The sequence below is a fragment of the Trachurus trachurus genome, assembly GCF_905171665.1.
Source record: "Trachurus trachurus genome assembly, chromosome: 4".
NCBI classification, from domain to species: Eukaryota; Metazoa; Chordata; class Actinopteri; order Carangiformes; family Carangidae; genus Trachurus; species Trachurus trachurus.
Window position 1 is genome coordinate 27,355,466 of NC_139898.1, and position 22,830 is coordinate 27,378,295.

Consider the following 22,830-nt stretch of genomic DNA (forward strand, 5'->3'; position numbering starts at 1 on the left):
AATCCACCACCACCTGTCTGTCTGTCTCCTCCCTCCAGATCATGGCTCACTGTGAGGGGAGAGCTGAGAGTCCCCAGCCAGGAAGAGGGAGAGCAGAGAGCATTATGCGTGTACTAATAATAGTTTTAACTCAAACTAGGCATCATACCACTGTGTGTATGTTTCAGTGCATCTAATACTGTAATTAATTCAGCCACCTACTTTTGAGTGCTTATACTAATAATAATGCTCCATCTCCTCATGAACTATATAACCACATGAATTTGTGCTCAACCTTTGACCTTAACCTCTTCTTCCTCCACATGTCTGAGGATCTTGTCGGTGCAGGTCACTGTGCTCCACGCTGTGTTGATGCACATGGCCGCCCACTTAAAGGTCAGAAATCTACATTTACTATTGGAACAACACTTTCACTTCTCCCACTTGAACACCATTAAACACAGTGTGTACACCAGCATCTGTTGCTGCAGTGAGGCCAGGTACCTTTGCTGGGTGGGATCATGTGAATGTGCTAATTAAAAAATCAAAGTCTCAATCAGTTGTATTGTTGTATCACAGTATCATTTATTGTTTATCATCTTCAGTTTCAGTCCATTCAGATGAATATTTTATCACATGTTGACCAGCGATCAATACAGCTGAATAAAAGGCCTTAATATTACCATCAAGAATGAAACATTTCAAAATAAAATGACTTAATTTCTGCAACACGGGAACAATAACGGGAAAAGAAAAGACATCTTGGGACATTAAATCCTCGGCACATTTGAGAGCGATATAAATGGTACAATCATCCATTTCAATGTCTCTGGGTATTTGGCAAATTCTGGGCTTTTATTTTTATAAGTCATTTTTTTGGCCTGCCGCCACCGCCGCCCTTCTCCTTCTCAAACTGAGCGATCTGATTGAAAATATTTAGCAGATTAGCAGGAAGATCTTTTTTAGGCGTCGCCCCCGGCGCCGAGGTCACGCCACGAGGGTTTCCAGCTGTTACTGATCTCTCTCTGATCTCGTCCTCCTCTCTCCTCTTTCTACCTTCCTTCTCTCTTTTCTCTCCTCCAACCTCAGACAGTTCCTCCCTCCCTCTGTTCTCATACCTACCTCCGTCAAAGGAGTTCCTCTTTGAGCGTTTGGACACAGAAGCAGAGTTTGCCGAATACTCGGACCTGACGCTGGATCTGCGTGAATACTCGGAGTCGGCTGACGAGCAGGACACTTTACGCCTCCTGTTGTCGTCTAAGCTCCTTCTCCTCTTGGAGTCACTGTGACTCCTCTTATCTTCCTTCCCTCTCTCCCTGTTTTTCTCCCTCCTTTCCCTGCTCCTGCTCCTGCTCCTCCTCTCCTCTCTGTCTGGACTCACACTGCTTCTCCTCCTCTTGGCTCTGCTCTCCTCCACGTCTCCTCCCTTTCTCTCCCTACGTGAGGAGTCCGACTCCTCGTTCTCCGAGGCTGCCGACAGAGAGTAAAGCTGACAGATCCTCCTCTCCTCCTCCGCCGCGTCCTCATCCCTCTCTCCAAACCCCGGGCCTCCCTTCTGGTTCAGGAAGGTGGCAGAGGTGTTGGGAGGCGCGGGGTACCACTCCACCTCCTCCTCCTCCTCCTTCCTGTCTCTCTCGCTCTTACCCTCCTCGCTCCTCCTGCTCTCCCTCGAGGAGATCCTGCGCTGGTGTTTACCTCCACGCTCGGACCTCCGACGCTTCTTCTTCTTCTTTTTGGACCTCCTGCGAGAGGAAGATGAAGATGAGGAAGCAGAGGAGCTCCTGGTGGAAGTGGAGGACGAGGAGGAGGAGGAGGATGCTGATCTCTTTCGTTTTTTCTTCATCCTGAGGAGAAGAGAGATTCACTGATGATGTCATTCTTGATCAAACAGCTGCTTTTCCTTATGAGATGTGTAGCACCACATTATGAGATAACGACGCATTTTGTGATCAAATTCTTGAATGCAATATGTAATAAATTTCCCCGCATTTTTTCATAATGCTCCAAATTATTATATTTTCTTCATAAAAAAGTGTAACACCTGCATTTTGTAATAACTGATCCAATATGTAATTATTACAAAATGCAGCAAAGTTAATTACATATTGTGTTCAAGAATTTTATCGCAAAATTTGGCGTTATTACATGAAAATGTATTACATTATTACATAATGTGGTCTTTACATGCCTTTTCCCAGCAGTATATTTACCTGCAGTACCTTTAATCCATCACAGCCAACTCACCTCTTCTCCTCTTTTAAGATCTTACGCAATTTCTGGGCGCTGCTCTGGCTGCTGTTTGCTGTCACCTGCTCCTTCGCCAGCGCTTCTTCTCGCAGGCGAATTGATTTCTTCACAGTCGCCGAACGAGGCAACGTAAAGGCGTGACAACGCCGGGCAAAAGTCCACAGAGACAAAATCCAAAACACATACATACCACAACCCGACAACATAAACAGATTCATTCATTTATTCGTCATTCGACGGAGGTAGAAGGTATGAGAGGCAAGAGGAAGGTGAAGAGTTTGAAGAAAAAGGTCACAGTCAACCACAGGCGACAGGATGACGGAGGAATAAACAGAGTCACATGTTTACCAGAGAAAAAGAGTCGTGGTCCGAGAGCAGGAGGATGGACGGAGGTGCAGAGAGAGATGTGCAGATAAAAACAAACAGCATTTGTTTCCCATTGAGACAGAGAAGGTTTCAACGTTACCGTGTTGGACCAGAGACGCAGCGTCACACCCACAGTCCACAGGAGGCAGCGTCGTCGTTCAGTTTGTTGTTTGTTTGTTTTGTTTGTTTTTTTTTGTCGGCCCCAGAAAGGCAGGTGTCAAGGCCGTGACGGTCGGAGGGTCAAAGGGCAGAGTCCCAGGGTCGGATACACACACACACACACACCAAAACACTTGATCAGTATTACAAACCACAGCTTCAGGAGGAGTGTGTTAAATGTTGCACATGAGCTATTTTACAGTTAGTGACATTTGATGTACAGGCACAAAAAGTTAATATTTGAATGATTTGTTTTAAATCTAAAACCAATATCAACCTGTTAACCATTAGCAGACGCAATGAAGTGTCAATAATAATGCTTAACCAGTTCCTTCTTATGATTGGTTAATGATCAGAGAGCACAGACTCACTACTTTAGCTACAGCTTCACTGTAAAGACATTTTATAGTGGAAACTGTCTGCTGGATGTCGGTCTGCTTACTTCATATTTCACTCATGTCTCTCTGTGGTTGCTATGGATTAATAGTGTATAAATATATACTGTAGCAGAGCATGTTGTGTCATGTTGGGGCATAGAAGCATAAACAAAAGACACTTTAAAAGCTCAGTAGAGCTGATATTGCTCTTTGGTTTATCACTGTGAGCAACATCCTTGTGTGTTATGTTGATTACAGCCACTTAAAGAAGAGACTGGACCAGACACAAGATGCAAAACAGGTGTAAACAGATATTTTCACATCTGTCTTTGACACGTGAGATAAATTGGGGGAGGAGGGGAACATCTCAACTGTTTTTTTTTTGGGGGGGGGGTTTATAAATGCTGGCCACCGCTGATCACTGATCTAAACCGTGAAACCTCCAAAAAGACACAAAGAACCTGACGACAAAAACTCAGAGTGATGTTCATTTGGTTGCTTCACCTGCTTTATTTGTTTTTCTGATGTCATATGTGACACTGCATTCAAATATGGGTGGAACAAAACCTTGATACACTCGTCACTGTCAACATGTACTTGTCTAGGGAAGCTTTCAGTGTAGCTACAGTAAGAGTGCATACAGTACCAGCCAGCTTTCCAGAGCCACAGATGCATTTAAATGTGTGTCAATGTGTGTGTGTTGCCCACTCACCTGTATAGTGTCTGTGATATTGTGCAGCGCCTCTTGTGCCTCAGGGTTGGAGTCGTCTAGAGACAAAGCTCTCCTGTACATTCCCTCTGCTGTGACTAGTTTCTCTTGTTCTTCAAGTCTACAAACACAGACACACAGACACACACAAAACATCCGACTTAATGAGGTCAGGACTTTTAATCTGTAACAATAAAGAGTTTCCTGTCGCTCTTCTCTGCTTTACATTCTGCAAACAAACCACCTGCCTCCTCTGAACTTGACCTGCTGTGAACTCAACGTGAAGCTGAGCTCCAGTCAAGAGTCATTTAACTCTTCAGCTGAACCGTTAACGAGTGAAGGTGCTTACTGTCGTCCTCTCTCCACCAGTGTCTGGCAGAGGTACTTCTTGGCGTTGCGGTGATCTGGACAGCTCTCCAGAGCCACTTCAAAGTCTGTTATGGCCTTTACGATGCTGCCTTTGTTGGCGTACCTGAGCCGGGGTGGAAACAAAAAGGGAGAACTACATCAGTGACAATGAGACAATTTTAATTAAAACTGCTCAAACCTGCTTTCCTGGTATTACTGATGATATTAAACATATTATTAATGTGCACAGATGGAATACAAACTCTAAGCTGCAGGTTTAAATGAGTAAAACAGACAATTACGTAAATTTATGTTACTATAAATTAAGATTCCTTTCTCTTCTCTCTGAATTACTAAGAATGGTACAGAATGAACTCAAAAACGCGGACAATGGACAAACACCCGTCAGCTACATCATTAAAACCTGTTTTAATGCAGGGATGCAAACGGGTCAGGACCAAAAAAGAGAGGAATTGTCGTTGGGGGGGGGGCTCACCATTAACAATATCACAGAAAAGTCTATTTCCAGTAGTTCAACCCCAACCAAGTATTGAGTGCATATAGATGGACAGTTTTCAGAAGGCCAACATTTCTATATTAAAAATGCTTTAAAAAAATAAAAACCATTGCAATATTTGGAGATACTGATTTTTAGGTCTTCACTGAATGTTAGTCATAATTATTACTATTAAAATAAACTGAAGAAATAAAGACATGGGATTTAACATCCCATTCAGTGTGTAATGGACATATAGGCCTATATAATGTGTTTCACTTTAATTGAACACATTCTACATCGCGGAGGCGACGTCTCTCCTTCACCTCTGAAACGGGGCAGAGCTCCGTGGGAGACACCTGCCTGACACAGCAACGGACATGCACGGGGGGGAAACGGCGGCGCCGTCGCACCGAATGCACGCGGATACGCGCCGCTTTGGGTAACGAGCGCGCACGTCGCGTCTACATTGGAGGTGAATAGGAAGGCTCTGGGACTGATTGACTGTGGACCACCACCAGTCTGATCAGGTCCATCACAGCACAGCAGCTGCAGCTCTGCCCCGCTGTCACATGACGCATATCAGCGCAATCTGTTTACATTAAACCGACATCAGGAGAATAATGAGAATTATGATTAAAAAATATATATATTTGTTTCGAATTTTGGCCCCTGGATCATGATTTTTTTTGGGCGCATTCTTGGTAAAAAAAAAAAAAAAATCCTCTAAAAAAAAGACAGTTGGGATGCATAATGTGTCTCCTAACAGTATACTGTGCGTCGTTACCATGGTTGGTGAGAGCAGAAATGTTGTTGTAGGCCTGTGCATATTCTCATTTGTCCAGGTCATAGTATTTCAAAGGAGGTTAAATCGAAAGCAACTGGACTTATACTGAGTCTCCACACCAGAAAGTTGGACCAGTCCCAGCCTGGTCAGATGCTACATGAACTGATGAAGCCTCTTGGATGAGAGGTGAAACGTCTTCCTAGACTTTTTTTTCAAAGGAGGTTAAATCGAAAGCAACTGGACTTAGTTATAATAAGTAAATAACTAAGTCCAGTTGCTTTCGATTTAACCTCCTTTGAAAAAAAAAAAAAAAAATTGTTGTAGTGAAAATAGGCGGGCTCGTGAATTTTTTTTGAAACGAGTGAAAACGAGCGCTAATTCGCTTATCTCGCGTATCTCGCGTTTGGTTGCGCGTAAAAGCTCGCGCGAAAAAAAAGCGTTCCTCGTGTTTGAGTGGGAAGCCCCTTTGGGTCTTCCCACCAAACACGATGAAATAGACGAAGACGCGAGGGTCCCGTCGCCATAAAAGAATCGGGTGTATTGCGTCGCAAAAAAAAAAAGTCGCGTCTACCGCGTCTCGCGCCTAATCGCGTCTTTGCGTCACGGCCTTTTACACCGCGGACGTAACGAATAAACGGTGACGGTGTGAACCAACAACATAGAACAGGACCAGACGTGGCGTTGTTTCCTCTTTTCACCGACAGCTCCACTCTCCCTTACTTACACTAACTACTGTTATTGTTGAGGCCAGAGGATTGTGGGATTTGTAGTTTTTGACCAATCGCAGGTTGTGCTCTTTCTTTTTTGTGATTTTCCTGGTTCACACATGTTTTGTTTTTTTTAGGGGCAAATGCGAGCGAAATGCTCGCCCATGGTGGGCATACGAAAATTTAAGAGCTGTCTTATTTAAGTCTTGAACACAATAATTCAACAAATTTAAGACATTTTAAGGCCTAAAAGTGTGTAATGGACATATAGGCCTATATAATGTGCTATAACCAGAGACAACCATGAATGAGTTCGCCTCAGTTTCACGTGATTGTCACTGTCAGCCTGTTAGAAAAACATTTTACTGACCCCAGCTGAGACCCCCCCCCCCCCAGCTGAGACGCTGAGACCCCCCCCCCCCCTCCCAAAAACAAAAACTCTTCGGATCTGAACGATTCACACAAGTCACCTAATTGGTCATGAAAAAAGCGAGTTTCGCTTTTCGGCGCGCTGTTTGCATCCCTGTTAATGTCACACTTTCATTCATAAAACTCAAGGTGACAGGTAGTTATCACATAGATACACAAAGACATTATGACAGAACCTGTTTAGAGTATAGTTCCTCATATTTTCTTTTCTTTCCATATGATCAACCCACACTCTGTATTGAGCTCGTTCTCTCTCTCAGTTTTATAAATGGGGTACAAGATCTTGTGAGTATACAATGAATATTTAATAATTCAAATAATAGAGATGATAGATATATATAATGAATTAAAATACACTATCAAATGTAAGCTAAATGTTTGAAGCTAAGACTGGACTCACAGAGCTCCTCGTGCCACCAGAGCTTCCACGTTGTTGGTGTCGATCTCCAGGGCCTTGTTGTACTCGTTCATGGCGTCCACGTGGCGGCCATGTTTGAAGTGGTCCACACCTGCACGGACACTGGAGAGACACAAACACAAAGAAAACAAAAACATGGAGGACTGAAATTAAATATCACATTTAAATCAACTAAAAATCAAGTGACAGGACGAGGGAGAGAGAGTGGATTAAAAAGATGTAGTTCATCAGTGGCACAGTTAGCGGCGCCACTCCGTGTCTTTAATGTGGTCAGAATGAAAACGTTGAGTGTTACCACTTCAAGGCCCAGGAGGCCGACTGCTTCTTCCTGATCGCAGACGCAAAATCCTCCGCGTGGAAAAGTTTACTGCAGAGAAAAGAGGCACAGGATCAGAACTCTTAAAAGGAAAAACTATTTACTTCCTACAAGGTGAATATTTGTCATGTTGACACGTTAACACTGAAACACACAGAGGTTTTTGATTTCTAATCATAACACAACAGAAAGTACAGACACCAAAATCTCTCAGTAGGTTGTTGCATCAGCTACTGTGTGATAGATTATATCCAGTGAATTATTATCATAAGTTTCATTTGGTGGAGAAAACTTGTTGCATTCACATAAAAATGATTAATATATGAACTAAATACTTGTCATACGTCTGATTTTGTTTGACAACAGTGAAACACCTTCGATTGGCACTAGTAATTGTCACATGGTAATTAGTCTGAAAGGGAACTCTATTTACATCACAGATGTTGCCAAACATTGTATGGCAGCCAACTTACAACTTTCCTCTTTGTTCTGGGTTCTCATTGGCAACTAATTGAAACTTGTGCATCAACTATTTAGAAGTTTAAAATTAGGAGTTTGTTGCAGCTCAATCAATTTGTTGGAAGACATGTTTACCTCTGCAGTCCTCTCATCATCGAGGGCGGGTGGGTGTCGCTGATCCCCACCTTCTCCAGCAGGTGCTCCACCACAGAGGGGTTGTGGTAGCCGTGGCAACTCTTCAGTATACACTCGTACGTCTCGCTGGAGTCGCTGACAGCACGGAGGCTACGGCTGAGAGGAGAGAACGTGGCGGTGAGAGTTTGGTTTTGTCAAGAGCGCTCCAGTGTTTTTTTATGTGTGTGGTGTGGTGTTACCTGTAGTGCACGGGCAGCTCCTCCCGGGTGACGACTCCCAGTTTGATGTGCTGTAAGCTGGGGGAGAGAGAGGCCGGGTGCAGGGACACGGTGATCTTCTCCTGGTAGCGGTCGATGTCTTTGACTCCAGCTGCAGAAGAAGAAACGACACAGAAGGAAATCAACTTTTTTTGCAGCTGATGTTTCACAGAGCTGGGAGTTCACACTGTTCAGTCATATGTTTATTTTTTTGAAACTTTCTTTTTAAGTTTTCAATTCTTTTTTTTCAACAATAAAGGACAAACAATGAAACATAAAATAGAGAAAAAACTAAATCATATAGAACAGACAGGTTGATAAGGTTGATATAGAGCAAATGGAGTTATCATTCACACAGACAATGAGTTGCACGTTAGAGAATATGAAGTTCACTTTTCCCAGTACTTGGTAAACTGTTCAGCTCGTAGTCTTAGGATAAAGGTCAGTTTTTCCATTCACTGTATTTCGTTGACAATGGTGATCCAGTCATTCTTTGATGGCAAATTTGTCTGCAGCCATTTCCGTGTAATGGCCTTTTTGCTTGCAGCCAAAAGCACTTTGTAAAGATAGTTGTCCTGAGCCATAAGTCCAACTGGGAATTTACCCAGGTATAACGTGATGAAAGAAAAATCAACTTTTAAACCAAGGATTGACTGAATTTCTTCAGTCTTATGTTTAGTGTGTCTGATTGAAATGAATGAGGGAGCTGCATTTTCTACCACTGTGCTCTGATGTAGAGAGCTGTTCTGGGACACTGGTGAAGTTGGTTGATGATGACTCACTGTTTTTGTGTTTTTTTGTGTAAAGTCTAAGTCTGACCCAGCTGAGTTGTTTAGGACAAACTAACCTCTGATAAAGTCCCCAATCTGGTAGTAGGACAGAGGATCATCATGGTTCCCGGTGGAGGGGATTTCTCTGATGTGACATAAAGCCTGAAAGCAAAGAAGAAAACATACTTAGTTAAAAAATATTGTTGAGAGATTAAACTATAATACCACAGAGTCTGGAAATGTCTGGGGAGCAGGAGGAGGATCTCAGCTGTTGGACACGATGAGAAGAGGAAACAAGACGATTACGCTGTGAAGGAGGAATTGTCTTCAAGGAAACTCCACGGTTTTTCCTGTTCACCCTGAGTGGGTCAGACTCACAGGTGAATGTATCATGTATGGGGAGCTGTGCATAGTTCACATGTTTCCAAATGTCTGTCATTCCTGCATGTGCGTGACAGAGGTTTGAATACAGGTCTGTGAATTCACAGAGACAGAAGTCAAATGTAGGTCACAGCGTGTAAATTTACAGCCAACACACACACAGGTGTTGCATATCAGTCAACATAATCATCACGTCAATGCTTGACAATGTCCTCTTCAAAAGGGCACAACAAACACTGAATGTTTTAATGATTATAAAAAAAGACATCCCTTCTTTGATTTTCCCCCTGTCTGGACATTAATAGACACAAAATGTAATTCCACATTCAAGAGGCTGCAGAATTGGCCCCTGTGATTCATGAGATGGTTCATGCGTATTCACTGTTTTTTTAGCTTGTTAACCTACAGACAGCTCCAGGTCTTCTATGTCCCTCTTCAGGCCTCCTGCCATGCAGAGCAGCGTGAGGAAGAAGCCGTATTCTCTGATGTTGTTGATCCTCCCCACCACGATGTCGCCTCGCTCCAAGTCCCTGTACAACGTGGATCTCCTCTCCTCGTACGACACGTCCATGAACAACTCCGCCGGTGGCATGATGGCATAGGGCTCTGGGGAGACAAGACACAGACAGACAACTGACTCACTCACACTGTCTCTGTGTGTTCTGAGAGTTTGTCCACATAAAGAGGCCTGAAAGCTTTTCCAAAACGGTCTCCCGGGTGAATAAATGTCAAAAAGCGTCTCATACTGGACTGAGTGGATGCACGTTAACATCTTCAGTCACAGATCGTATTCTGACCATCTCACAGTTAAACATGGATGGGGTTTCAGACTTGTGGTCAAACTCTCACTGACCTGCAGCGTCCTCCTCCTGCTCGTGCTCCTCGTCTTGAAGAGTGGCCGTCCTCCATGCTGGACAGAACAGGATGTCAGCCTTCCTGGCGATGAACTGCTCCACAAGGGGGTTGCTCTGTTCTTCGCCCTTGCTGCACAGAAAACAACAACATTCAACAACAGCTCTGAAAGCGAAAAACAACCTTTTGGCCAAGTAACAGCGGTCAAATTTTAACTTATGGCGGTGGAAGAAAAAGGCCTCACAAATGAAAAGAAACTTTTTTTGTTATAACTTAATTCACTTAGAGACTTTTTAGGGGACTTTTCAAACCCCACAGAAAGATACCATTGAAATATTACAGCTGCAGCCTGCAGCCTCTCAATGTGCACTCTATGTGAGCTTACATGTCAAAACCCATAACCAAACAAAAGCTCTAAGGGGTGATGCATGATATTTTTCATCTACTGTACAAAAGACAGTAAAAGAGAAGCACATGATCGTATACAATAATAAGAATCAGATCTATTGGCCAGATATATTTGTGCAATATGTGTGTAGTGTGTAAAGTGTGTAATAGTTGCTGCAGAAAGGAAACACAGGGACACTGCAATGCAAGCTACATTACATATACAAAACATACAGCCTGCTTCTTTTGGTATATTTGCATTTTGCACAAGTTATATTTTGCTGATATGTAGGTGATTTGTGGGAACAGTGGATGGTTTTGTTATGACACAGCCTTTCTTTGTCACAGCTCTTATATACACTGCTCAAAAAAATAAAGGGAACACATTGTAACTCCAAGTATATCACACCCGTGTGAAACCAACCTGGGATGATAATTTTGATTTACATTGATCATTGTTATGTTATTTTGTTCTCAACACACTCTACTTTATATTGAATAACGATTTTAAACTGCAATATTTCATTAATTGAGATCTAAGATGTGTTGTTTAAGTGTTCCCTTTATTTTTTTGAGCAGTGTAGATAATATAAATATCTTCATCATGAAACAGCTGGGAGCTTCAGTGGATCTACACATGTGGAGCTAAAGGTGGAGGAGGGTGTGTGTCGTGTAACTGCGTGTCTCACCTTTCTCCCGTGGCCTTGCACAGGTCGGACACCACAGCCTGGAAGTCTGGGTTCTCCGTCTGTTCACATTTCAGCTTGTTGAACAACGACTCTCCGTGATACGTGAGACACTGTCTCAACAAGTCTCTGTCCATCCTGACTGAGCTGAGTGAGCTCCTTCCTGCTGCTGCAGCGCCGCGGTCACATTATCAAACAGGTATCACACAGGTACCACCAGCTAGCTGTTAGCAACTTTTAGCAAATATGGTTTCTACAGTAGAGACTCGTTTTTAAGCCTTCTGTGCACAGTAGTTTGACAAATCCGTAAGCAAAGTTGTGTTTAGTTTAATTATTCGAGGAGCACCCGGAGGAATAAGGCAAATTAATGACAACAAACTGTGCTCAGTGCAGTTTAGCTAGCTGCCTAGCAAAACAAACGCTATTTAGTGATGCCAAAACCCCGACAGAGGACGTTTTTAAGTATTTTTTTTATGGTTATAGAAACCGATAGTTGCACATCTTTAAAGTACCTCCGGTTCCATTGAGATAAAACACAGTAATCGTTTGATGTGTACTCCGTTTAGCTCCAGCAGCGACGTTAGCAGCCAAGGAGGAGAGAGAGTGTCACACTGAAACTGTCCGGAGAAACAAGCTCCACGTCGGAACCATTGTGACCTTTGAGATGGATTCATTTTGTATTTTATTTTTCTCTGAACTAAAATATTACAATGATTTTCTATATGATATATGTTTGGATAGTTATCAAAATGTATATGTATAGTACATTTTTAACGAGAGACATCTGCAGCGTGTCACACTGAAACTAAACTGTCCTGAGAAATACATTGACCTTTGACCTTTAACCCTCTATGGTACCTTGTTGCCCTCAGGCAACATACCACTTTTTGGCCTGTCACATCTCCACAATTCATCCCATTTAATGCTGTAATACTTTAAAAAAGAGAGGAGACCTTAGAGAACCAATAACAATGCTTTAATTTATCACATGACTTTCAATAAGTGTGTGTTTAGGTGTAAATATAATGTTCAAAAACATATAATTCATCATAATTTAGTTTTTTATCCTTAATAAATTTTATTTTGAATGCAGTAAAGTAAACATCAGGCTATTATGATGATGATGAGGAAGATGAGAATGAGAATTGGGATGAGGATGAGGCCAGTGAAGGTGAAAGTCTACAGAGACTGGTGTTTCTAATACAGTATATGACGAACCGTAATGGTACAATGTTGCCTACAAGCAACAAACCCCAAAAACTTCCAAAAATAAATAATTTTTTAAAATTTCTTTAGATTATGTTTATTTAGTCTATTTTGAGACATAAAAACACTCCAAACATTTTTTTCCCCACTGGCATCATAGTGCGTACCATAGAGGGGTTTAATAATAATGATAATAATAATAGCTTTTTATTTGGGACCCAAAAGTGGTCCATATGAAAAGTAAAAGTAAAGTACATTCATGATATAAAAGCAGGGCTGCAGACTTAAAATTTTAGGAGCACAAGCAGAAAATTTAGGGGCGCACACTGTAAATCGACTTGCTAAGCAAATATTCACAACAGAGTGGCGGCATGAGTGTCAAGTGAATTAATCTTTAAATATATCTTTCAAGTGAAGTTACCTATTGTACACTGTAATGAATCTGCATAGGCTACTGCACTCCAATGTGAAAAAAAACCAGTTATATGAGATATTAAAAAAAACAAAAAACTAGACACTGATGGGAAATGGTTGGGTTTGAAATCATGTAGCTACTAGAAACATATTGAGAGCAGAGAAAGGGAGAGGAATTTAAGCAAATAAATAAACCAGTTTGACAGCCTTGTGGCTTTGACACTGAGTGTAAATGCATTTACACTGGGGGAAGAATCATGTGCTTGTGTTGATGTTCTTCCCCTCCTTTCCCCTTCAGTCATGTCTTCGCAGCCAGAGTGGTTATGAAACCAAAGAAGTTCTTCATAGTGACGCACTTGTTACAGTGCCATCATTGAGCATTGTATGCAAAGACAAAATGTTTTTAAACGGCTTACAGGTGCTTGGAGGCGGTGCCCTGTGGGTCAAAAAGAAATCCATTACTTCCTGTGTCTACTCATGGTTAACTACATTAACTTATTAATTCAAACTAAAAGAAAGGCCATGGCAAAGCATTTCTACACAGCAAACATTTACAGAGCTAGTTAATTGAAATCATGGCAACGATAAGGGCAAGTTATCTTCTAATTGTTTGGTTTGGAAAAAGCATTTCAAATTATGTCAGTAGTTCTTGTGCACACCATGATGTGGTCACCCTTGGCCTCTCCTATTGGACATTAGAGCCTAACATAGTTGTCACAGTCTTTATCCTCTTCCATGGTGCATCACCATTTAACAAACCACATGTATTTGAATATAATTTGAATGTAAAATCCTAATCATAGGGTTGTCTTACCTTATGTGCCTCTTTTGTCACATTGTGTGTACATAAAAACATTCAAACAAAGATCTAAATGTGTAAAGACTATCTAATCTCACAAATTGTGACTCTCTAAAATCTATTGCCCTAGTTGCCAAATACTCTCAAAGTGGAACAGGCTTGTCAACCTATTGCTGAATAATGTCAGGTCAGTTTCAGGTTTTTTACAGATTTATGATGTGTAAGATTTTCTTTTGCAGTATCCTATTTTTTTGTGAAACATGTGTCTGTGTGTACCTGGTTTTTCAGGTTAGATATAGGAGCCACTTTCACAGATACCTTGTCGCTCTTACTGTGACTGAGGGAGGAGCAGTTAACAAATTAAGTACAAGATGCAACCACCAAAAAAAAAAGAGCCTTTCTATACCTAGAGGAGTGAGGAGAAACACACTCAACATGGAGAGAAAAACCCTTTGTTGGATATTCTTACTTGGATTTTTTCATGCTTCGTCTGGACAAAGTAAATATTCATTCATTAAGTTTGTTTAACATCATGCTTTGGTTTATAGACAGAACAAATACTATTCAAACCGTAACATGTTTTCTCATTATCCTCTAAGCAAGATTGTACAAGATTGCATTTATTAGAGCATTATTGCATATTTTGTTTGATTATTATTAATATTATTCAATGATGAAATGTCTGTTTGGATTAAGTTTATGTTTTAATTTAATTGTGTAAATGTGTTTAGTTGATGAGATCATCCTCTCAGAAAACGATGACTTAAACAGGAGCAAGTGGCAGGTGTCTCAGATAAGACAGGAGAGAGCCATAATGTTTTCAGACTGTTCTTACTTTTTTTTTTCTAGGATTAATTTCAACTTTTAAGTTGTGGATACTGCAAACCCGACAAAAATACACTGTGTTCAATTTAAGAGAGATGCAGTGATTGTATGGAGTCAGATCACTGACATTCAAATTTGGCATTGAAAACAGAATTTGGCATTGTAGCCTAATAAATGTTGTATTGACACTGAAAAAGTATTGGTATTGAAAAATGTTCCACTGAAAATAAAACACAGGCATAAAAAATACAATCTTTTATTTGGATTTAAAATATTCCTAAAACAGATCTAAATATTCATATGTCCCACAAGCCATTAAACTACTTAACACTTATTGCACCTAATTCAAGGCATGGTGACACGGTGTGTCTGTGTCTATGTCTTTGTGTTCTCACTATGTTGTGTTTAATTTTGTGTGTAATTCAGTGTGCATGAAATGTCCACAATTAATGCCGAAAAAAAAATTCTCTATAGGGATAAATAAAGTTCTTGTAATTTATATGTGTGCGTCTGTGTGTGTTTTAATGTCAGTCTTCAGATTTCTGTGTGTTTTTCAATGTCAGTCTTCAGATTTCTTCTTAATACCTCCAGGTTTTACAGTAAAAAGGGCGGCACTCACCCACATAAACAGGCCGCTACTGCCATCTACTGGGAACACAGTTGTATTTAGCTATATTTAGGCTCATTATGTGTGTAATAGTAAAAAAAAAAAAAAAAAAATCAGTGAAAGCTAGCATCGCCCACTAACGTTAGCTCGTTGGCACTTTTGCTTTGTAGGTCCATTTTGACCTGCAGCAGAGGCCTCGGCGCTACTCCCAGTCCGTTTTTAAAACCTGGAAGTGCATTCACGTGTCCATAGTCCCTCCCCTCCACGCCAAAACCCTGCCAGAAACTTGAAGCCGAAAAAAATTTAATTGAAAATGAAAAATATAAAATTAACTGAAAACCATGAGACTGAAAAAGAAACGATAGTGTAAAAAAAAAAGGCCACCCATGCAGTTATGCTGACAATTTGTGTGGGCTATTTGTTAGCCCATTAGAAGTTACAAAACATAAATCATAAGCATAAACACACATATGACTCTTGGATTAAATAGTTTTAAGAGTAAAAGAGATCAAAACCCTAACCGTAAGCCCTAATCATTTATGAATTGCTTTATGTTTGAAATTATTCCTAAAATGTATCAATCATTCATTCCATATTAAGTAGCCCATTGTGCTGTGTGAATAGTCAGACTCAGGTAAAGGTGGGTGGGTCAGATAAATCTTGATTGCCTCTCTGAAATGTCACAAATACTCTTTCAGACACAACTACTGAGCCACCAACAACCACAACTGGTGGGTCAACGACAACTGGTGGGTCAACGACAACTGGTGGGTCAACCACAACTGGTGCCTCAACGACAACTGGTGGGTCAACCACAACTACCGGCTCAACCACAACTGGTGGGTCAACCACAACTGGTGGGTCAACCACAACTGGTGCCTCAACCACAACTACCGGCTCAACCACAACTGGTGCCTCAACGACAACTGGTGGCTCAACGACAACTGGTGGGTCAACCACAACTGGTGGGTCAACCACAACTGGTGGGTCAACCACAACTGGTGGGTCAACGACAACTGGTGCCTCAACCACAAATGGTGCCTCAACGACAACTGGTGGGTCAACCACAACTGGTGGGTCAACGACAACTGGTGCCTCAACCACAAATGGTGCCTCAATGACAACTGGTGGGTCAACCACAACTGGTGCCTCAACCACAACTGGTGCCTCAACGACAACTATCGGCTCAATGACAACTACCGGCTCAACAACAACTGGTGGCTCAACGACAACTGCAGCAACACCAAACACAACCACACCAACAACAACTGCAGCAACACCAAACACAACCACACCAACAGCAACAACTGCAGCAACAGGAACTACAGCAACAACAACCACAACTGCACCAATAGCAACCACAGCTGCACCACCACCATTAAGTGCACCAACAACAACAACTGCACCACCACCAACAGCTGCTCCACCACCATCGGCAACAACAGCAGCACCACCACCAATTGCAGAACCAACAGCGACAATGACTGCTTCCACTCCAAATACCATAACTGCTGCTACAAACATAATAGCTCCAACACCAACTTCTGGAAATACTACAGTCACTTTTACACCATATATAACAACCACTGAAAGTCCATGTAAGTGATTCCTATTTTGACTCCAAATAGACGTATATTATCCAGGCAATGCACGACAAATGCTTTTAAATCATAGACTTCTTTAATCAATGTGATGCTTACTAATTAGTCATGTAACCATAAGAGTTCATTTAATCTATTTCCACTTGTAAAGTATTCTCATCTGTCCACTTATATTTGCAGCCACTTCATCAACGGCATACCTAAGGGTGACGCTGTCCTCCAGTGGTGAGCTCAGCGATGCAATTATCGCTAGTCTTGTTGAAAAGGTATGTAAAACATAAAAGAATTGTCAGCACATACCCATCCAAAAGTGAATGGCCTAGATTTTCTAATGGTTCTCTCACTGTGTCTTCCCTCCATGTAGATGTTTAATGACAACCTGAAGGGCACAGCCAGCAAAGTCACAGTGAAAAACATACAAAGGGAGAGAGTTAGCCCGTAAAAGATTCATGTGGACGGCAACAGTGTGAAGGAGAACATTGATTCACACCAACCATTCCCATTATATCTGGAAAGAGATGTTTCTTTGGAGTTTTTTTTCCAAAAGTTTAAGAACAATGCATCAAATGTCATGGTGCAGGAATTTCCAAACCAACAGAAGTACTTGGACTTGCACTTTACTGAAGTGTAAAGAAAGTTTGGATTTTTGCCCTTTTATATCAGACTAAATCTAGAATATTTGCAATACACAATGGACTACTGTATTTCCTTGGATGAGAATAGTGGAGGTGTATATTTGACTTAAAGCAGAAGTAAGCGATCCGGTCGTTTTGGCTAATGCTGCGTTCCAGGCAGGCTTTTGAAACCGTAAATTACAGCTTCAAGTCACAACTTACGACTTTGTAGCATTCCAGGCAACCCACTCGTGTTTTTCCGACCTGTTTTACCTGTGAAAGTCACTATAACGGCCACTCGTAACTTCCGACCCGTGAACTCGTACCAGATCGAACTGGTACGACTTCACAGGTCGGAAAAACACGAGTTACGAGTTTCCTTGAACGCACCATAACAGTCCTCGTCCCTACGTCACCACATTCACGCGCATCCCTTGGCTGCACACACAGCCCTGCATGCCGTTCTCTCTCCTCATTGGATAAAAACTGTAGGATACGATAAATGTTTTCTCCTCGACTCAGAGCAGAGCAGAGTGACTGGGAGACCCGTGTTTCGGTCCAAACACTCTATGTAAGTGATTGCTGTCGGAAGATATAACTATTTAAGACTTATATTAACACAAATATATCACTTACTTCTGCTTTAAGTGCCAAATCATTTGCAGAGTGAAATGGCATGCCTGAAATCCAGATACGTATATGTTCTGTCGACAAGATAGTGTATAAGAGGAGTCAATATTGCCATGCTTTGTAACAGGAGAAGAGGCTTCCATGCTGGCAAGCCTAGTAACCTTTCATTCACTCCTCCCCTTTGTTGTTAATAAATCTGGAAAAGCCTCACATAAAACATATAACAAGAACCTTGGTGAGCGCTTCGGGTCAGTAGTATGACTATTCTAACCCTAAATCAGGGTAGTGAAAACAAGTATGTCAGAGTATTACTGGCAAAATTGACAGTTCATCTGGATTGTCTTGTGACAATAAGAAATGCTCAACAAAGCTTAGCTATATATAAACAGCGCTGCTTGGTTATTGGACAGTGTTGTGCTATAAAACAACATCTAAATACATTTTAAAGGAAAAAGAAACATTCAATATTTGCTTAACCTTTTAGTTTAGTATTTTACTGATTTTTTTTTTTTCAAATGATTAAATGTGTTATTCTTGTTCCTATTCTTAAAAAATAGCATTAACAGCTCTGACATTAGATGAGTTCGTCATTATCACAGCAGTCAGACACTAGGCTGTGTGACCATTTCTGCACTGTCATGGTCAGTCCTCCTGGTTTTGTTTGGACTTAATTTTCTAAATAAAGTTAACACTTCCTTTATTTCCATCCTTCCATTACTTAATGAAGTGTTATATCTTTTTGAAAGATAAATAAAGAAACAATATCTGTTTGAAGTGTCAATCTGAGGTGTCCCCCCTGTGTTCTTTAACAATGTAATAAATCTTTTAAAAATACATTTCATTTAGGAAGTATATGAGGTTGACATCTGCAATAAAACATTATGATTATTATAGCGACTGATCACTGTAAACATCAGCAAAGGTCAGTCAGCATGTCGAAGTGTCCTCGTGCAAGACACTGAACCCACACTTGCCCTGTGTGAATGTGTGTGAATGATTGCTCTCAAAGCCTGTCTGCGAACAGTGCTGTATGAATGTGTGTGAAAGGGTGAATGCAACAAAAAGAGTGTATAGCTTTGAGTGGTCCAAGTGACTAGAAAAGCGCTAAATAAGTGCTCATCCATTTACCATTTACCACTGTTTCTCAAGTATGTAGGCTACTCAGACTACTCAGGCCTGTCTGAAAATATGTTTAGACTGACATTAATTCACAACTGTCATCCAGTATATTGTGTATCATATACTGCTATACTTTTGTTGGAATAATTTTTTAAAGATTTACACGAAAATCAATGATTAAACCATGAAGGAAGTTCACTTCCTTGTAGCTGCATCAAACCCATGTTTTTTAAACCCACCCCTTTTCCGACAATTCCTTTAATAGGGTATTTCTTCCCCCAAAGATTTTGTACTGGTTGGGTTTAAGCAATGATGAAAGGAGTTGGTTAAGTTTAGTAAAAAGACCAGGTAGAGGCTAGACGGGCCAGATAGATAGAGTGAGTCCAGAAGTAGAGAGTTCAGATAAGTAGGAGGCAGTCACCATTTTCTTATACACGAATTTGGCGAGCGATTTGTGTAGTATGCCGCCATCTTGCGGCGGCACCATTGCTGCGGTGACATGCGTCAGTCATAGTAAACTTATTCTCTATGACAGCATCATAAATACCTGGATTGGTGATGTTTAGTGTTCCCCAGTAACTGCAAGGTATAAATACCGATATTAATTTAGGAATTAATCATTTGTTTGAGCAATTAGCAGGAAAGATTAGAGTAACAGGGAGATGAGAGACTGTATCATACACAACATAGCATACCAGTACGTTATGCGTGCTGACGTTAACAAGCCAGCAGCGTGATATTTAATCATGTGGACAGGCTACATGAACAAAAACAACAACAACTTGTGTTTCTTTGTTTTAGATATTCAAGAATATTTTATTGATCAGCTGGCCTCCGATGACCAGAAAAACGTCAATTACAGGGTCATTCCATGAAAACTGTTAAATTTGGGCTTTGGAAATTTGAGTTTTTTGATCTCAACGGTTTTTTTTTTGTTTGTTTCATTGCATGCAGAACATGTAACACTTGCAAAAAAACATATTTTTCAAGCTCAGACACCCTTTTCTGACGGTCTTTTAGCACATTAAAACCCCAAAATCAGAGTTTCTTTTCCCACCCCGTCACAGGATAAAGGTTAACAAATTGAACAGTAATTTTAGATTACAATAAGACAAACAAAAAGTTATTCACTTCAGAAGTTGTCTTTTTGTTCAAAAACACCAATAGTTTGTTTAAATTATTTTTTTAAAATCTTTTTATTTCATGTACAGCATTCTGTGACGGGGTGGAAATATAGTGTGACGGAGTGGAATATTGTGACGGGGTGGAATGGACAAAATTTAAGAACATACTGATAACACAGAACAAAGTGTTTAATTTGATGCTGGGGGAGGGAAGTGTGAAAGTGATAGAGATTTAAATAATTTATACTAATTCAATATGAAGAACAGTGCCACTGATTCCACCCCGTCACTTTAGTGTGTGACGGGGTGGAATGTGACGGGGTGGAAAATCTAAAGCAATATGGCCGAATTCCTGGATGTGCTAAAAGCTAACACTGCAGTTAGCATGGAATTACATCGTAAAATTAAGGATTTATACAAATGTAATTTGAAATTTTGATTTAAAAATTGTTTTCCCCACTTTTTGTGTGTGACGGGGTGGATATGCTATGCTTAACGGAGAAGGTTTTGAAAGAAAAATTTACCAAAAATGTTCTAAAAGAAAAATCAGAACTCATCATTGTTTGCACTTCCCTCCTTCAAACTCTTGAATGATGTCACTCCCTGTTTCCTGTTTCCTTACAGGAAGTTTATTGCATTTTGGCGCAAAATTACATTGGTGTGACGGGGTGGAATATGAAATTGATGGACATGGAGAAATTATGCTATTTTAATAAAAAAAATATGACATTTTAATATAATTAACATATTTCCTATTAAGAAGAAAGTATTTCTAACTATAAGAACAATAAATGTTTGAGATTTATTTGATATTTTTTAAGTTTTACATTACATGAATGAGAAAAATGGTCAGAGCGGACATGAGAAAATGACTGTAGTTTAACACAAAAAGTTATATATGTGCAAATTGTATATTTATTATTTACTTTTATTTTACCTCATGCTAGAAAGTAAACTTTAATTAATGGCTTCAGACACTGAAAGTATTACTGACAGTTTTATTATGCCTCCTATACCTCTTTGAATGTTGGGGACCCAAACTTAACAGTTTTCATGGAATGACGGTCGAAATTACCTGAGCTCCGGATGGGTCAGACATATTTTACATCGGCTTTTAGACGACCATCACATCATATTGAAGGGATCAGTGAGACATTTGCAGACCATCCACTGTCACCACGATGTGAAGGTAACGGTGAGAAGGGAGAGTAGCCAGTTTGTACAGGTCAGCTGTGACTGCGTCGCTGGCGAGTAAAGGGGACTACCACCTGGGTTTGTTTTGTTTGTTTTTTTGCCAGGGAGGGCCCTACGTTGACAAAAAAAAAACCATAAAATTTACATGCAATCTCATATGGATCCGTAAACATTTTCCCTCTGTCTGTGAAATAAGATGGAATTTTTTGCTGCAGATTATTTATGCAGTAATTTATTTATAGTTTTCATGTTTCTTTGATATTATTATTATTATTATTATTATTATTATTATTATTATTATTATTATTATTATTATTATTATTATATATTATTTTAGCTTTAGCTTTATTCTCTTGTATTGTCTGTATTGTGTGTCTGTTGTTGTGTTACTGTATGTCTTGTGTTATGTTTTGCTATGGACCCGGAGTCCGAAATAAAGATATATATATGCTTTGTGTCTATTTTTGTTTGCAGCGACTAGGGGAAAACATTTATTGAAAATAGAAATTAAGGAGTCCATAAAAGTTCTGTAAGCACAGTTTGAGTTTGTTTGAATACATTATCCCAAGAAAGCTCACTGATAAGTTGTTTGAAACAACCCATATAATGTCATTAAACTTCCAATAAGTTGCTTTAGCCTCAGCTTGATTAGTCCTATTGTTATCAAGCAAAGTAAATTGGAAGATCAGTAAGTTACTCTGGTGGGTTTATGGATAATAGGGTAAAAAGTAATTGGCAAATCAGTTTCAGAAGGGCCCCCACCCTACGTGACAGACTGGTGCCTAGCCATCTTTCTGCTTCAGATAAAAAAAACCTGGCTTCATCGACCTGTGAAGGGCACTTATAAATGTGGTTTGTGCAAACATTGTGCTAACATCAAAGAGTGTAAACAATTCTGTGACTTTAAGACTAACAAGGTTCATGACATCAAGTCATTCATTAACTGTAATACTACTTTTGTAGTGTATCGCCTGTCTTGCACCTGTGGTTGTTTCTATATAGGCCGTACCAAACAACGTTTGAAAGACAGAGTCTCCGAGCATAAGTATGCCATCAGAAAAGCAAAATTTGATTATCCAATGGCTAAGCATTTTTTTGAAGCACATCACAGCAACCCGGGCTCTATTATGGTTGAGGGCCTAGAAAGCATTTTTAAAAAAACAAAAAAAAACATTAGAGGTGGTGACAGACTCAAATTACTGTTGCAGAAGGAGACTTTTTACATTTATCAGATGAAAGCTACAGCCTATCCAGGTTTAAATGAAGACGTTGATTTCAGTCCCTTTTTGTAACAACATTTTCTGTAATTCTTTTCCATTGTTACAGAGACATGGTGATTCTCTTTTTCTTTTTCTCTGAATTTCATGGTTGAACAATTGGTGGTGCCATCTACTGGTCATGTTCCCTCTTTTCCCATGTTCCCATGATCCTC

General features: G+C 40.3%; 1 protein-coding gene across 2 annotated transcripts; it reads right to left on the reverse strand.

The window, feature by feature from the left end:
• Nucleotides 1-575: 575 nt before the first annotated feature.
• Nucleotides 576-11,869, reverse strand: LOC310984673 (tetratricopeptide repeat protein 14-like). 2 transcript variants are annotated; one of them, XM_083969958.1, is made up of 13 exons: nt 11,269-11,869; nt 10,194-10,324; nt 9,747-9,946; nt 9,037-9,121; nt 8,172-8,301; nt 7,933-8,088; nt 7,318-7,389; nt 7,005-7,124; nt 4,187-4,309; nt 3,841-3,958; nt 2,224-2,330; nt 1,458-1,823; nt 576-1,337 (listed from the first exon to the last, which is right to left on the reverse strand). In XM_083969958.1, exons 1-13 carry the CDS (start codon nt 11,400-11,402, stop codon nt 848-850), a joined length of 2,232 nt encoding a protein of 743 aa, XP_083826084.1. In that variant the 5' UTR covers nt 11,403-11,869; the 3' UTR covers nt 576-847. The 2 variants fall into 2 exon arrangements, with proteins under 2 accessions (XP_083826084.1, XP_083826083.1); XM_083969957.1 differs by having other exon boundaries at nt 576-1,823.
• Nucleotides 11,870-22,830: the final 10,961 nt, after the last annotated feature.